Below are 16,182 nucleotides of genomic sequence, written 5' to 3' on the forward strand. Positions count from 1 at the left end.
GTACAGATTGAAACATGAGGAGTGAAGTACACGCATCAAGCAGCAGGCACATTCAACATTTCTATTTTTTTGTAGTTGAAACTACTGTCTGACTACAGTCTGACATCAACATCCTGATGACTAGAGTCTGACGACCACAGTCTGATGACAACCGTCGGATGACTACAGTCTGATTACTATAGTCTGACAGGTGTCTGTCCTCCCTGTCAGAGCGGAGCAGATGTCCAGTGTGCAGAGCTCTCATAAAGCTGTGGTGGGCGATCGAGCTGACTTCTGGAGGCTGCGAGGTCAACGCTCAGTGAAGAGGAAGGACCTAAGGAAAAGCAGAGAGAACCTGACCAGTCAGACGCTGGCCACCCGCTTCCCAGCATATGAACGAGTGGTGCTGCGAGAGGGTGGGTGATCCATGGCGGGATGGTCCACAGAGGCCGCACCCTAAATTCTCAGTACCAGGTTCCACAGGGCCTCCTCAGGGTCTCGTAGAGTCAAGGCCTCCATTTGTAGGAGATATAGACTTGAGGCATCACTTACTGATATATTTAGTTCTTCTGATATTCTTTAGTTCTTCTGAGTGATTTAGGTTAAAAGCAGAGTTTTCTAGAGAAGTGATCCAGTTTTAACAGAAGACATTTTTCTTATCACAGCACGGTCACAAACAAAACCTGACACTGTCCCATTAGATTAGGTTTTTCTCTTGATTCATGAAATTTGAAAACATGTTTGTATGTGCTGGGTCATTTCACTGATATATCAGCATGACTAATATTATCATACCATTGTAACTATTCACTATTGAGACCACTTGACTTGTCTGAGACTATGATCTGTGAGCAGAATTGTAACCAACTGTGTGTCATTGCAGCTGGTTTCCGGCGTCCTGTGGTTCTGTTCGGCCCCATCGCTGACGCTGCTAATGAGAGACTGGCCTCTGAGATGCCCGACTTGTTTGTTGTTGCCAGTGAGTCTGTGTGTGTGTGTGTGTGCGTATATGTACGTGTCTCCATGTGTGTGTGAGTCTCCTCCCTGTGTGGAGTGTAAATGACTTCTCATCGTTTGCTTTCTGTTAGAAACTGAGCCTAAAGACGCCGGCTCTGAGAAGTCCTCAGGTGTGGTCCGTCTAAACACCATACGACAAATCATTGAGCAGGTAGCCACGCACACACACACACACACACACACACACACACACACACACACACACACACACACACACAGACACACTCCTCCCCTGATCTGAAGTCATCTGGATAAAACAAAGACAGGATGAGGAGACCCATTGTCAGCTGAACCACAGCTGGTCTAGTCAGACCTCCATCACCTTGTATCCCTGTTCCTCACACCACACAGGATAAGCATGCGCTGCTGGATGTGACCCCTAAGGCGGTGGACACCTTGAACTACACCCAGTGGTACCCCATCGTCATCTTCTTCAACCCAGACACCAAGCATGGCATCAAGGCCATGAGACAGAGGATCATCCCCAGCTCCAACCGCAGTGCCCGCAAGCTGTACGAGCAGGCCGTCAAACTGAGGAAGACCTGCTGCCACTTATTCACTGGTACAGACACACATACACAGTCAGTCAGGTGTAACATTCGTACAGTAGCAGCTGGTTATTTATCCTATTGAAGTGTGTTCGCTGAGGTTGGGTGGTTTTCTCATCCAGCCACCATCGACTTGAACTCAGCAAACGACGCCTGGTACGGGAGCATCAAAGACTCCATCAGAGAGCAGCAGATGCAGGCTGTGTGGGTCTCTGACGGCAAGGTAACACACACACACACACACACACACACACACACACACACACACACAAACACACACACACACACACACAGAGTGTGGGGCTGTAACTCTACTGTAACTCTAAAGGACATTTATAATAACAGATGTCTGAGGATTTAGACTCTGTCTGACACTAGTATGATTTCTGTTTTCACTCTGTTGTCAGGCAGATTAGGTTTATTTATACATGTAATGAGAAGCTGACTCACAGTGTAAATCCACGTCACTGTGACCCCAGCTCTCAGCAGACAGACTCGTGATAAAGATGTGGTCATACTTGATATGAGAGAGGACCAAACTACCCAGCCTATAAAGCTCCAGAAAATGAGGGGTTAAACCTGCGTTTCTGTTCAAATCTATACATAGACACTCAATTTATGTGATCATGTGTTAAATACTTGTACTTCACATCTCAGTCCAGGAATGTAGGTATGAGCACAGAGTTCACTTCAGGTCCACACACCTGAACCTGGATCAGTCTGATCCAGCAGTCCTGAGACTGGATCAGAGGTGCTGATTCAGCTGGATGGTCTTTTAGAGGCTGCAAGTTGTGATGCTGTTGGTCTGTGTGTTATACAGAGAGGTGGTGAGAGTCTTGATGGAGGAGGAGTCAGGACTGGTAGATCAGGCTGACCTAGCTTTAGCTGGTGTTCCTTATAAACTGGACACTGAGAGTAGATCTTATTTATTCTTGCTCAGTCTGGTGAAGTGGACTGACTGTGGTCTTCCTGCTACCTGTTGTGTGCACAATGTTCAGTGTGTCTTCTACTTCCTGTCAGTAGTGCTCTACAGCTCGGCTTTGTCTCTTCTTCTTCTCTCTCGTTGCTATCCGTCTGTCCATCCTTCCTTCCTGTACACCCAAGATCCATCATGTGTCTCTTCTAGCTGGAGGGAGTAGAGACTGATCTGGACTGCCAGGACGTGGAGCGTCTGTCCTTTCTGTCCGCCATGTCCGCCGACTACCTCAGCATGGACAGCCGGCTGACCTCCGACCTGGACGACACCGCTGATGAGGGCGGGGCCTACACCGACAACGAGCCTGATGTGGAAACACTACACATCTCTGCCATCAGTCGCTCATCTGAGCCTGTCACAGCTGAGGAGGTCTCTCACGCACACACACACACACACACACACACACACCCACACACACACACACACACACACATACAGATGGATTAACACTGGTGCTGGTCTGCTGCTCTCTGAACCATCCAGACCTCTCAGGTCAAGTACCTGATGTGATCCATACTGTATGTCCATTTCAACTCTATGGACATGTCAGACTCTCATACACACACAATCTCCCTACCTCTCTCTGCATTCGGCTGCCATCTGTAGTTCAGATGAGGACTTACAACTCCAAACCTAACATGGCAGGACACAACAGTCAGTGTTAACTTCTATAATACACTGTAGCATGCCACCTGAGTTACCTGGTTACCAGGTAAACCACCAGCACCACTTACAAACATAATGAGGTGTATAGACAGTCTATCAGAGATGTGTAGACACTGTCCAGACACCACAAGTCAATGGGATTGATTTGAAAGGTTCTGTATGTAACATTCAGAAAACTTATGTTATTAATGACAGCAGAGACCCACAGTCAGCTTCCTGTTGCTCACACTCTGTAGGTAGGTATGAGTGTACATCCTGGCCATCAGTCACAGTGATGTGATGGTCAGACTGGGAAAGAAATTTGGCCTGTGTGGTGTTTAGGGCCAGTTTAAGGATTACCAGGGGAAGAAGAAAGAGCAGTCTACCCTTCATCACCACCAGACCATGTGGAGATTTGAATGGGATTAACTGTGAGTAGAGACAATAGAACAGTGGTGAAGTAACAGCGGTGTTATAACTGCTTGTACTTATCCGCGGTAACACACACACACACAGCAGACTCTCATGTGCACCCTGACTGACAGTCACACAGAGAGGGGCAGTAAAAACTAGTCCTGATGTCCAGTTTGACTCCAGGAGACTAAAGGAGACTGGCTGTCATCACGTTGATAGATGAGGTAACTGAAGCTACACTGTTATTATAGTTTGAGGGGCCACATCCTTCGATGGTGTGGCCCTTCGTAGACCACGAAGACCAAACCAAAATGAGACGGTCTGGTCTATGGAGGATTTTTACTTCCCTTTCCCTCTGGAACAAATGATTGAGAATATTCTTGTCATTGTCATTGATATTTATGAGACAAGACCAAAGTCAATTTATTAAAGTGTATCTTAATAGACCGAATGAAGGTCACAGTATTGACACACCCACCATTGCCATGTTCCTGTCCACTGATCTGTGTGTGTACTTTGTGTGTGTGTGTGTGTACTGTGTGTGTGTGTGTGTGTGTGTGTGTGTGTGTGTGTGTGTTTGTGCACGTGCATGTGTGTTTGTGTTTGTGTGTAGATCTTGCGCAGGTACAGTCCAGACATCAGGAGTCGTATGAGGAAAATCAGCAGCCGGGAAGTCCTCAACAGGTCCAGTCCTCCAGCTGTGTCCTTTCCAGACAACAAGGTGAGACACACACACAGCAACTGTTTTATGTCACTGGGAATCTGTCTGGGTTTTGCACTGTCTGATCCACAGCACTTGTTGACAAATTTTTTTTTTGTACAGTTTTTTGTACCGGACTGTAAACATGTTTATTTCTGCTGTAAAGTTGGGCATTTTAACATAAGTCTATGGGGATTGACTCACAGCTGGAGCCAGACTCAAGCGGCCAGTCGAAGAAGTGCAGTTTTTGGTACTTCTGTGTCGGCTTCATGTTTTTGCCTCAGAGGTTGCCGCTTGGTTGGCACATATTACTCTTTTGATAATGCGCCTTTAAAATAACAGTAAACTGCGCTACTGACCTTAGACCAGGTTTTTGTTGGTTAATTGTACAATTGCTTCCTTCTGTCTCAAGATAGCAATGCACCAACAATGAGCCTGACCACATCTAATTTTAAGACCAACACGACCAGGGGCGCACAGATAAGCACAAGTGTATTTGCTGTTTAAACAACATGGGCACTGGACGGGAAAACGACTACTGTGTCAGTCTGAAACTAGCGTAGCCAGGTGTAAGATAGGGCCCTCTTTCATACTCTGTCCAAAGATCTGAACTTGTGGAAGGATGTTATGTTCGTCAAAGACGTTTAATACAAACTTTTAATTCTTAGGCTAAGAAGTGGCACTGTTGATACTGTAAGATCCAATTCATGGAGCTATTATCAATCTGATATTATTATATTATTGTCTTTATATTACTGCTGTAACATTATATTATGCTCTTACTTCACCTCATTGTATTAATACCACTTACACTAGTGGCACTGGTGATACTGGCACTCTGGTTTGTGGAAAAGCCCAATCTGACCTTCATGATGAACAAAACCAACAAGACCTTTCTGATCAGTAAACTCTTCATACAGCCAGCGTTCTCCACACAGAGTTTATAACCACTGAAACAACACCTTAGGCCCTCTGCAGGTGTACCACAGCAGGAGGTCCCGTTAAAATCCCAGTTGTACCTCAGGATCTCCTGAAAAAACTAGGGGCCAGTTTTACATATTGCATATTGCAAGATATTTCTTAAAAGACCAGTCTGTAGTGTTGGTGCAGTCTTCATTTTGCTCATAGATCAGTCTAATGCAAGTAAAACCATTTCACAAAAATAAATACTGACTCATTTTACGCCAGAAACATTAGACACCTTACCCCCAGGCTCAGCCCCTAAGACCAATGTTCCCATGGTAACAATCAATGACACCTGCAATGATGCACATCATTTGTGGTTTGCTAACATTGTTATGTAGAGAGAAATAAGAAGGTAAAGAGTTTTTAGAGACTGCAGCCATTTTTTGGCAAATTACATTTTCTTTTTATTGTTTCACTCTTTGCTGAATTTCCAAAGTAAAATATCCTTGTAACTGTTGAATTATTCCAAAAGACAAACATTTTCTGCTGGGGTTTTTAGAGCTGTTAGAGATGTGGTTGCTCGGTCAGCCATTTTTTTAATATTGAAAAGCCTTAATTTACCCAGAATTCATTGTACCACAGTCCAGCTTAAGATAGTCAAGAACTAAAATGCTTTTTGCAACAGATGAATTTAGACATCCGTCTGAAGTCTGACTATTTGTTATCACTAAGACTCAAAGTCTGTCTTTGTGAAACCATCTACCTCAGAGAACTAATCATGTAGAATGGTCTGTCTCTGTTGGTGTCAGTGAGAAGACAGGCTGTGTGGTTAGAGATGTGCTTAGGTGTTTGACATAGAGTCCAAATACAGGTGGAATTATCTGCTCTGGCTCTGATGCTTTCCCTATTACTCAGGTGAAACTGTCTCTGAGGGAGGAGCTGGTCTTTGTATCGGGATCCATTAACCCACACCACCATCCCCGCCAACACCACCCTCCACCCCCAAGTTCCAGCCGAAGTTACGACTCTCCCTCCAGCAGCAGTCCCGCCAGCAGCAACAACGACCCTCCACCATCCATCTCCAGTTCAGCTGTCTTTTCCAGCCCCCCGCCCCCGCCCCCTCCCCCGATTCACCACTTCAACTCCTTCAACAAGCTGCGGTCCCTGGTAGCATCCCAGCCACGTGCCGCGCCCACAGAGACTGCAGTTCACCCACCTGTGGTGGCCTGCAGGCAGCAGGACGAGGGAGCAGATGACAGCCCTGTCGAGGACCCATCCATGAAGTCCTTCTTGGGGAAAATCAAGGCCTTCGAGAAGATGGATCACTTCGCCCGAGCCCATAGGATGCTGGAACTGCAGGAGGCACAGAACGCCAGGGTGGGCACAGCTGTCATTTCACTCACAGTGCTACCATAAGATGTTGTGTTTATTGTGCAGTAAAGGTGTTGAATCCCAGTCATCACAGTCTCCTGTGTTTCCAGTTGGAAATTGCTCAGAAACATCCAGACATCTACGCTGTTCCTCTGAAGACAGCCAAGCTGGACCACAGTCGCCCTCAGCCTATCGGGTAGGCTCTCTACTACCATACATCTGTCTCCACTGTGAGTGTGTCTGGAGTCATGTTAGTGTCTCCGCACTGTTTGATAAATTAATCCTGTATATTGTCGGAAATAAAATATCAAGAGTAGCTGGAGTATCTATGTACAAAGCAGCCACTTAGTTTTGACAAAGTTGTCAGTCATGCATTTCATGAAGGTTGTTTCTCAACTTCTTCATCATGAGAAGTACTACACAGACCTGTGGAAAAAACTGGAATAAGCTTTGTCAGGTCTGTGTATAATTAATATAAATATAATAATTAGCTCCTCTAAGACTGATTAGAAATGAAGCTAACTGATGATACAAAGCAGCAGAGGCTATACAAAGATATCAAAGCTCCTCCAGCTTGAAATGTCCACTGAAATGTCATTAAGAAATGGACGTTAAGAGACATAGTAGAAGTCAAGACAAGACCTGGAAGAGAAGATGAAACTGCAGGTCTGCTGGACAGAGTCAAAGTTAAACCTCCACATGATTTAAATCCACTGAATGTCAGAAAAGTCTGGGTTTAACTGGAACTGTAATGCCTGATCTGCAGGTACCATGATAAACCACACCCCAGTCTCATTAGTGACCAGAGACAATAGTGTTGTTACTGAAAATTTCAATATCATAAAATATTTAAGGTCTTTCCTAAAGCAGTTGAAAATTGCGGGTTGATTGTGGGTGTAAGAAGAAAGTGTGAGAGCTTGGTAATGAAAGACTGAGGCCACAGTCTGAAAGAGTGGCTCATTCACAGGAGCTGATCTCCATGCTAACCTGTGCTGGGCAAAAGGCTGAAGGTACTGCCCCTAAAGCAACATGTAATATGTTGTTACAGCCTGATCCAGAGTCTAACTAACTAATGCCACCACTGTAGAAGAGTCAGGGGACCAAGGTCATGATATTATCTGTGGTAAATTTCACATCAGCCCCTCCAGTAGTTGTGCAGATGTTTCACTCTGAACCACAGATGTGGACCTCATGGTGGTGCTCTCGGTCTGGGACCATGAATGTCTCTCTTTCATGACAATGCATCCAGTAATGTTGATGTTTCTGTCTTGTGTCAAACTGTCAATGAGAAAATACACAGTGTTGTTTAGACTAATGAAACACCTCGTGGTGGGGCAGGACTCAGTGCACCTTGTGTCTTCTGTGTCCTTCTAGCTCCAGCTCCCGTCCTGACCCCAAGACCCCTCCGTCCTCCAAGGAGGGACATCCCTTCTACCTGACTGAGGAGGTGGCAGAGGAGGAGGCGATACCAGGATATTACACCGCCAACTCTCACCAGTACCAGGACACAGAGCTGTAGGGTCAGAACACGGCAGCAGTGCCTGCCCCAGGCCTCTTGGACGGACATGTACACATGCTGCACATGCAGTCTATCTATACATTCACCATTCCATCATGCCTGCACAAGGCAGCTGCTGACTGAATTGACTGCTGCTTCTTTTTCTTTGAGGAAGTTAATCTTAACTATCCATATGGATAGGAACACGCTGTCTTCACTTTACTTTTACTGTTGTATTGAATTGTTTCTCATGTACCACTTTGAAATGGTCAAATGATCAGGAGCCACTTGTTTTCTTGCCTATGCAATTCTTCAGTTTCTGCACAGCAACTGAAACCTATTGCCACGAGTTCTGCCCTCACAAAAACCTCAATGCGCTTTATCACATCCCTCCCCTTCTTTTTTAAGCAATTCAGTATATATTATGACATACAACGTATATACATATATATATATATATATATATATACATTCTAAACCATATATGTATGTATGTATGTGTGTATGTATGTATGTGTGTGTGTGTGTGTGTGTGTGTGTGTGTGTGTGTGTGTATACATATGTTTATATGTATGTATACAGACAGGTGACAAATGAAAGGAATCATCATACAGTGTCTCAGTCAGATGTTGTGTCTCCAGAACAGCTTCACTGCTCCACGTCTCTGAACTCTACTGGAGGACGAACCATTCTTCATAAACATATACTCTCATGTGGTGGTGATGATGATGATGATGATGATGATGATGATGATGGTGGTGGAGAGTGTTTCACACATTGCTCCTACATCTCCCATAGTTCAACTAGACTGAGATCAAGAGACTGTGAAGGTCATAGACTATGATTTACATCATCCTCATCAGACATCAGTGACCCTTGTGACCCCCTCCCATCAGGATAAATGTGATCAGTGAGAACAACTCTGTATTGATCTGCAGTGACCCTTCCCTCTAAGTGGACAAGAGGACCAAGACCAGCAAAATGACCCCACAGCCTAACAGAACCAGTTGACCCCTGTAGGGGTCCAGCGTTCAGACCTGTACCGTTCTCTTGGTGTAGACCTTGCATTCTTGTGGAGAATATGTTGAAGGATGACTTATCTGACCACATCACTTTGTTTCACATCTCTGTAAAGGAGAATGAACTGGGCCTGATCAGCACTTTTATACAGGCCCCAGAGCATGATGGGATGTTAGCTGCTTCATTGTACCATGCAGTGCAGCTGTGTGGACACATGTGGATTGACTATGTTTCATGTATTCAGGTTTTTCCTTTAATTTGTCACCTGTCACTGTACATATATATTATATATATATATATATATGTGTGTGTGCGTGTGTGTGTTTGTGCGTGTGTGTGTGTGTGTGTGTTTGTGTGTGTGCGCGTGTGTATATTTGTGTGTGTATAGTCAAGTGTTTATACTCTGTCTTTGCATTCCTTCCTATATGCCAATGCCTGTGTAAACAGTATATATCTCTATATATTCTCTCTAGTTACACTGGAATTTGTTACAGTTTTTTGAAGTGCCTTTTACTTTCTTAGTCCCATGAGGTTTGGGTTGTCTTTCGTCCGCCCCTCAGCCACCCAGCTGGACTAAAACCTCTGCTGCTGTCAAAGGTAAACCAGGGAACCAGAGACACCAAAACCTTAATGCTGTCCTCACACGCTGTACTGTCTGCTTTACCTCCAACAGACCCACTACAACACAGTACACACTCCTCTGCCAGTCCTGTCTGCATTCGTGAAGAGCAAACTGTCCAGTTCAGTCCAGAACAAAGTCTGAGACCAGTCTAAAGTGTTGAACTGAGATCATTACAGTTTCATCTGTACAGGCCCAGTCACTCCAGCATTAAACCACATTTATGGTAAATCAGTTAATTGTAGTGGAGTTATTTAGCTCAGTGGACAAGCTCATGAAGTAAATCTGCACAAGACTTTGGTGTCAGGTTCAGTTCTGGTGCCGTTCTGGTACCACTGAACTGTCCTGACGGTTGATCCTTTAAGGAACAAAGAGCCACAGACTCCCAAACAAAGCTTTGAGCTTGTAGCTTGTGGCTAGTGTTGCACTTTTGTTTAACCACTTCACAGAAGAAGCTTGCAGTTTGGACAGTTATGAGACAAACGTGAACGGTACAAATGTGTCTTCAATAAAATGTGTAAATCTATTATCTTGTTAGCAACCATACTAACTACCTTGCTAAACTGAGCTAGTTAGTAAACTTGCTGGTTGGGAAGCTAGCAAGCTCAGGAGAGCTTTTATGCCTGACCTGGGCCGCATGTTTCCGGCCGTGGGGCGGCAGGGTTTTTCCACCAAAGTAGTTGAATAGTAATATGAGAGAACAGAGTTACTGTCACTTTTCAAAATGAACAGACTACAACACCAGTGGACCAACAACAGCAACCTGTTCATATGGTCATCATCAACACAACATACAGCAGTAGCTTATATTTACACAGGTAGTGATCATTGACTTTTTCAACCAGGTATGCTTCTAACCTCCCACCCCCCCCCCACAAACTGACTCCCTTCTTTCCCTCCCACAGTCAGGCTCATCAAGGGCTCTTGTACGTTCTGTGTTAATGGACAGCGAAGCGAAATTGCTTTTCCTTGCATTTCATTTGACACACCGTAAACAAGCAGACATGACGAGTAGTGTGAGGGATATTCACTAAAGCGTCCTCCTCTCTACGTCGATGTATGACAGGAAGAGAGAAATTCCTTTCCGTCAAGCTGCTGAACGTGGTCCAGCTCTGTAGACAGGCAGTCAGGTGTTATCCCGTGATGCTGGGCTGTGGGCGATAGGTGTTCCATCTCAAGAAATGACTTGTGTTTTGGTTGAAGGCAGACATGTCCTTTAGGACACCACAAGATTCAGGTGAAAACCACCTTTTCAGTTCATTGACGAGTTATCAATGACGGGATAGTAGCAGTGTCATCTCTCTGGTCTCAGCTGAATGAGGACACTAGTGTCGGTGGGCAGGGCCTGTGTGAAACAGATCCTCAGATGGAGTGAAATGCACAGTGGACTGACTGTCTCTCAGTGCCTTTACTGGCCAAACTTCTGTCTTCCTATAAGCGTTTGATTGATTGATCACATCATCAAGTGCAGCATAGATTGGCCCCAGTCCTGAACACTGTCAAACCCATGTAGTTTCTGTTGGTTCTGTTGGCTCCTTTTCCTTCATTACACACACTATTCTACTCCCTAACTTGAAATAAGACCGGGCATCTATGGTGTCTTTATGTCAAGCACTCACATCATGTGTATGGAATGACTGTAGCTTTAATCCAGGTGCCAAACCCGTCGCAGCTTCAAAACGCACAGTCCATGGTCACTGAGAAGAGCTCAGTATGTTGTTCGTACCATCAGTGGTTGAATGACCACATTTGTAGTCTGTACTACATCTTGGTCCGTTACTGGCCGACTGTCTGATGTCAGATATGGTGCAGAGCACAAGTTCCACTGCAGCTCAGTAGAGGCAAACTGGTCCTACTGCTGTGGGTCACATGACGTGGGCTCCAGTTCTTTGTTGTCCCAATCCTCCCAATCCTCCCAGTCGTCATTAGAGTGAACATGGTTCTGTTGCTCTGCTTCTCCATGAGTCGTTCCATGTCCTTTGGAGTTTGTGATCATTTACGCTGACAAACTTCTGTGTTCCACCCACACTAGGTAGCTTAAGTATATTCGCCAAATTCACCGCCTTACAACCTGACCCCTGACACGTTCTCACACTTGCTAAAAGTCAATAAAGATAATAATTTTCCAGAGCTATCATTAAAATCATCAAAACAATTTAAAGACTGTATAAGTATATATGTTCTTTTCTTTTATATTACTGGTTTTTGGGTCATTTTCTGTTTTAGCATCATGGCTAGCCATGACCAGTTGACAGCAAGACTGAGTCATTACATCGGATCAGACTTCATGCGTCCATACGTTAGGTCGCCAGCTACAGTTGTCAACTAGTCCCGTGAGGAGTCAGTTCAATTCATTTCAATTCAGTTCAGTTCAGTTCGATATTTGTTGTTACTCATTGCATGAGCTGACATTTGGAAATCAATCAATACATCTTAAAGGTCGATATGATGTTAACCAGTCAATTGTTTTTATTGGTTCAAACACTTAAACACATGTTTAATGAATTTCAGCTGGATCAGGTGAACTGTGAATATTTCTGTTCCCTCACCTGGAGAGAAAAGGGGCGGGGCATCGTTCTGGATGGCTCCGGCTCGTGTGTGTGTGTGGTGTCACTACATCACTAAGCTCAGCCTGTGTTAGGATGTGCTGCTGCTCCGCTGTCTGCTGTGACTGGGCCTCTCTCAGGTTTACTCTGGTCTCAGTGGTCTCTGGTGTGCTGGGTTTAGACTTTTACCTTGAGATGTTTGTGGGTGAAGTTTCTGCAGGTGTCTGTTCAGCCATGGTGGCTGTCACTGCCTATGACCCGGTTAAATGAAAAGGTTGCGGATATTCTTTTTCTTTTCTTCAACAAACCCCATGTTACAGATGAACGTCTCCTGATATAGATACAGTAGCAAGAAAAAGTTAGTGAACATTTTGGTTTTTTGCACTGATTTGTCATAAATGTGATCTGATCTAAGTCAAAAATGTAGACAAATACTGTGTCCCTAAACTAACGCAAACAATCATAATTTCTTGTGTCTTTATTGAACACAACCATTAAACACAGTGCTGGTGGAAGAATTAAGTGAACCCTCAGATTTAATAACTAGTTTAACCTCATTTGGCTCTAATAACCTCAAACAAGAGCTTCTGAGTAGCTGCTGAGCAAATCAGCCCCAAATCATGATGCTCCCTCCACCCTGCTTCACCTTTGGGATGATGATATTGGGATGTTAGTATGCAGTGCCTTTCTCCACCACACATAGTGCTGCATGTTTTTCCCTACAAGTCAACCTGAGTTTCATCAGTTCATTAAACATTTTCCCAGCAGCACTGTGGAGTGTAAAGGTGCTCTTCATAAATCTCAAGGGAGCAACAATGTTTTTTTGGACAGAAACAGTTTCCTCTGTGGTGTCCGTGGCATGACACCATGCACCATGGAACCATGCTCCATGATCTCTGCATGGTGGACTCATGAGCAGAGATGTTAACCAGTTCCAGTGATTCCTTCAAGCCTTTACTCTGAGCTTCTTTCTTTACATTACTGAGCTTCTGAGTTGTGCCTTCAGAGTCAGAGACGTCCACTTAAAGGGAGAGTAGCCACAGAATTAAATCATCTCCACTTATAGACGGTTTGACTGTGGACTGATTGAGATTTCTGATCTCTTCTTTTTGTGAGGCATGGTTCACATCAGCTGATGTTTCTTCTTAAACAGCAAACTCAAAATGTTTGAGTGTTTTTCAGAAGTCAAACTGTCTGTAACCCACACCTCCAATCTCGTTTCATTGACTGGACTCCAGGTTTGATAACTCCTGACTCCAGTTAGCTTTGGTTGATGCCATTAGTTGAGGGGTTCACAGACTTTTTCCAGCTTACAATGTGATAGTTTGAATGATGTTTTCAATATGGACAAGAACAATACAATGATCTGTGTGTTATTAGCTAAAACGGATTGGGTTTGTTCATAATTGTAACTTGGATGAAGATCTGACCATATTGAAGGACAAGTTTATACATAAATGGAGGTAATTCCAAAGGGTTCACTTACTTTTTCTTGCCACTGTAAATAATTCCTCTGTGCCATAGAGTTAAAAACACATCAGCACCACGTGTATTAATCCATCACTGAAAATAATCCTCAACAGTTTCACTATCTCCTCTCCCAGTAAGATCCACTTCAGTTCACTTTTATTTGTACGGATCCAAATCATGACATCATTACCTCAAGGCACTTTACAGAGTCAGGCTCACAGTGTTACAGAGAGAAACCATCAGAGTACATGCTCTGTCAGACTCTGTGCTGTATTAAGACATGGGGCACTGAGCCTAGACCTTGACACAAGTAAAGCAGAGACCTGAACCTGAGGACTCTTGTCAGCTGATTCTGTGGAGTACGTTCCCAAACAAGTTACAGTGAAATTAGCACAAAGACGCTGACACTTCAGGAGGGCAGTAGCTCCTGTCAGTGGGCTGGTCATCAAACCTCGTCTTACGGACATGTGGGCATGTCCTTCCAAGCAAGTGAGACCCAGCTTGTGTCCGAAATCACTCACTACTCCTCCACTATATAGTGGCTTTGCCATTTTGAAGGGCTGTCTGAATGTATAGTGAAAATGATGATATTTATATAGTGGACTCATAGTATCCCACAATGCACCAAAGGTAGTAGAAAAGTAGTGTACAACGATGGTAACTAACCAAGCAATAAATACCATCATGCATTGCGCTCACGCTGAAAGACAAAGAATAATGAAACGAGTCGTGTGCGGAAGTGTTTTTTCATTCACTGTGTACAACACATACGACTCCCTGGACAGTGAGCAGGGAGGAGTGAATGAGGGTGAGAGTGATTTCAGACACAACCACAGCTTCTTGTATTATTCCAAACAAAGCAGAGACTTTCTGTTTGTCAGTAGACTTTTCCCTTCACAGAGCTGACACCTATCATCCAGATGTGGAGCAGGATGAGAATCTGCCAGATTATTGTGTTTTTTATTTCTGTTGTGTGACTGGACACGGAGTTAAGTGTCGTAACCTGAAGGTCATAGATTAAACTGTTGAAAAGCAAAGAAGTGCGCGTCAACAATCATCTCCATCCCCTGTGGTCATAGTCAGCAATAATCAATCTCAGTTCCTTTCTTTACTTCCACACGAGTTACCAAGTGCTAACTGTCTGAATGCTAACAGGTGTGATGGAGAACACTGTGCTGAGAAAGAGGAAAGTGACTGGACTGTGTCTGCTGAGTTTTTTCCATGTATTTACCTTAAAACACCAAATAAAACAAAAAGTCTTAACCACATCTGTATTTACTGTGATCATTGACACACAGGGATTTTATCACCAGCCAGTTAATTAGACTAATGAATGTATATGATTAATAATAGCTTCAGATGATCTGTAGAATTCAGCGTCACTGTCAGCAGCCAACACACACACTGTGATCACATATTATTGTCAATCCGTTTCAGTAGTGTGAGTTTATCTGAAAAGTACGGTGGCCCTGAGAGCTCAACACACTGCAGGTTAAGGAAACACCATATGCAAACAGACAAAACACAAAGAATCACAGAAAACATCTTCATCAATTTGACTAACACGTGCTGCAAATACTCACAGCACCACCATATACAAAAACACGCTGCAGCTAGCACAGGCGACAACACAAGTGAGTGTGTTTGGAATTGAACTCTCGCTGAACCCCTCCCCCAAAAGACTGACTTGTTACTGTGTTTTCAGCCTTTCCACAGGAGAGTGTGAGAGCTGGATTAAACTGCTAACCTCAACATATCACAGTTATGTGTATATGTTGTTGTAAAGGTTTACATCAGTCCTTTAACACGCGTCAGGTAATATTTAATGAAAACATCTATCTTAATGGGTTCAGGTGTAAGGGGGAAACATCAACATGGAATACCTGTAAGAGCAACACTTATACAGAGATCACTGTTTTTATTGATTTCTGTTGTTGAGACTACTGTCGAAAAAACAGGGCCACAAGCCTCCATTTCAGGCAGGACGGCTGTATAGAAGAGAAATCTACCAGAGAAAAACGTCCACTACTTCTTTTACAACAAAGTCCTGAAGTGAAATGGCTGCTTGTCTACTGCAGCTGGCCTCATTAACAACCCCGCTGTTACAATTCTTTTCTAACTCATCAGTCACAATAGTATAGAAGAGGATTAGAGCCACGTGGAAAAAAAAGTTTTTATTTTAGAATTCTGACTTTAAACTCTATTAGTTAACCACTGTCTGCATTTCACATCCTTTATTTCTGTAGTTTTTACAAACGTCAGGCACCGAACCAGCACATTTTTTCGTTTTCACTCACCTTCTTCTTCCATTAACAAAGTTGCTCCCTCTGGGATCCCTCGAGCACGCAAAAACTTGCTAACATGCAACGTTTCTGTCAGAATTCAGACTTTAACCTCACAATTCTGGGTTTAAAGTCTAAATTCTGACAGGTAGACAAACCCAACTGCCTTGCGGCTGTGGATATGGCCCCTG

At 44.0% G+C, this 16,182-nt stretch overlaps 1 protein-coding gene across 1 annotated transcript in view; it reads left to right on the plus strand.

Annotated features, from left to right (window-relative positions):
* The window catches only part of tjp2b (tight junction protein 2b (zona occludens 2)), a 74,070-nt gene extending 59,093 nt beyond the window's left edge, over positions 1-14,977 (plus strand). The window contains exons 14-23 of the mRNA XM_023397730.2: positions 211-395; positions 863-958; positions 1,068-1,147; positions 1,348-1,558; positions 1,667-1,767; positions 2,671-2,889; positions 4,193-4,300; positions 6,101-6,562; positions 6,667-6,752; positions 7,931-14,977. Of these exons, the coding sequence (XP_023253498.1) occupies positions 211-395; positions 863-958; positions 1,068-1,147; positions 1,348-1,558; positions 1,667-1,767; positions 2,671-2,889; positions 4,193-4,300; positions 6,101-6,562; positions 6,667-6,752; positions 7,931-8,075 (1,693 nt within the window). The 3' untranslated portion in view covers positions 8,076-14,977. The remainder of the gene's footprint in view (positions 1-210; positions 396-862; positions 959-1,067; positions 1,148-1,347; positions 1,559-1,666; positions 1,768-2,670; positions 2,890-4,192; positions 4,301-6,100; positions 6,563-6,666; positions 6,753-7,930) is intronic.
* The last annotated feature ends 1,205 nt before the right edge of the window (positions 14,978-16,182 follow it).

Source organism: Seriola lalandi, unplaced genomic scaffold (assembly GCF_002814215.2).
Source record: "Seriola lalandi dorsalis isolate HSWRI2012SDOR001 ecotype SW California unplaced genomic scaffold, Sedor1 jcf7180002054883, whole genome shotgun sequence".
Lineage (NCBI taxonomy): Eukaryota > Metazoa > Chordata > Actinopteri > Carangiformes > Carangidae > Seriola > Seriola lalandi.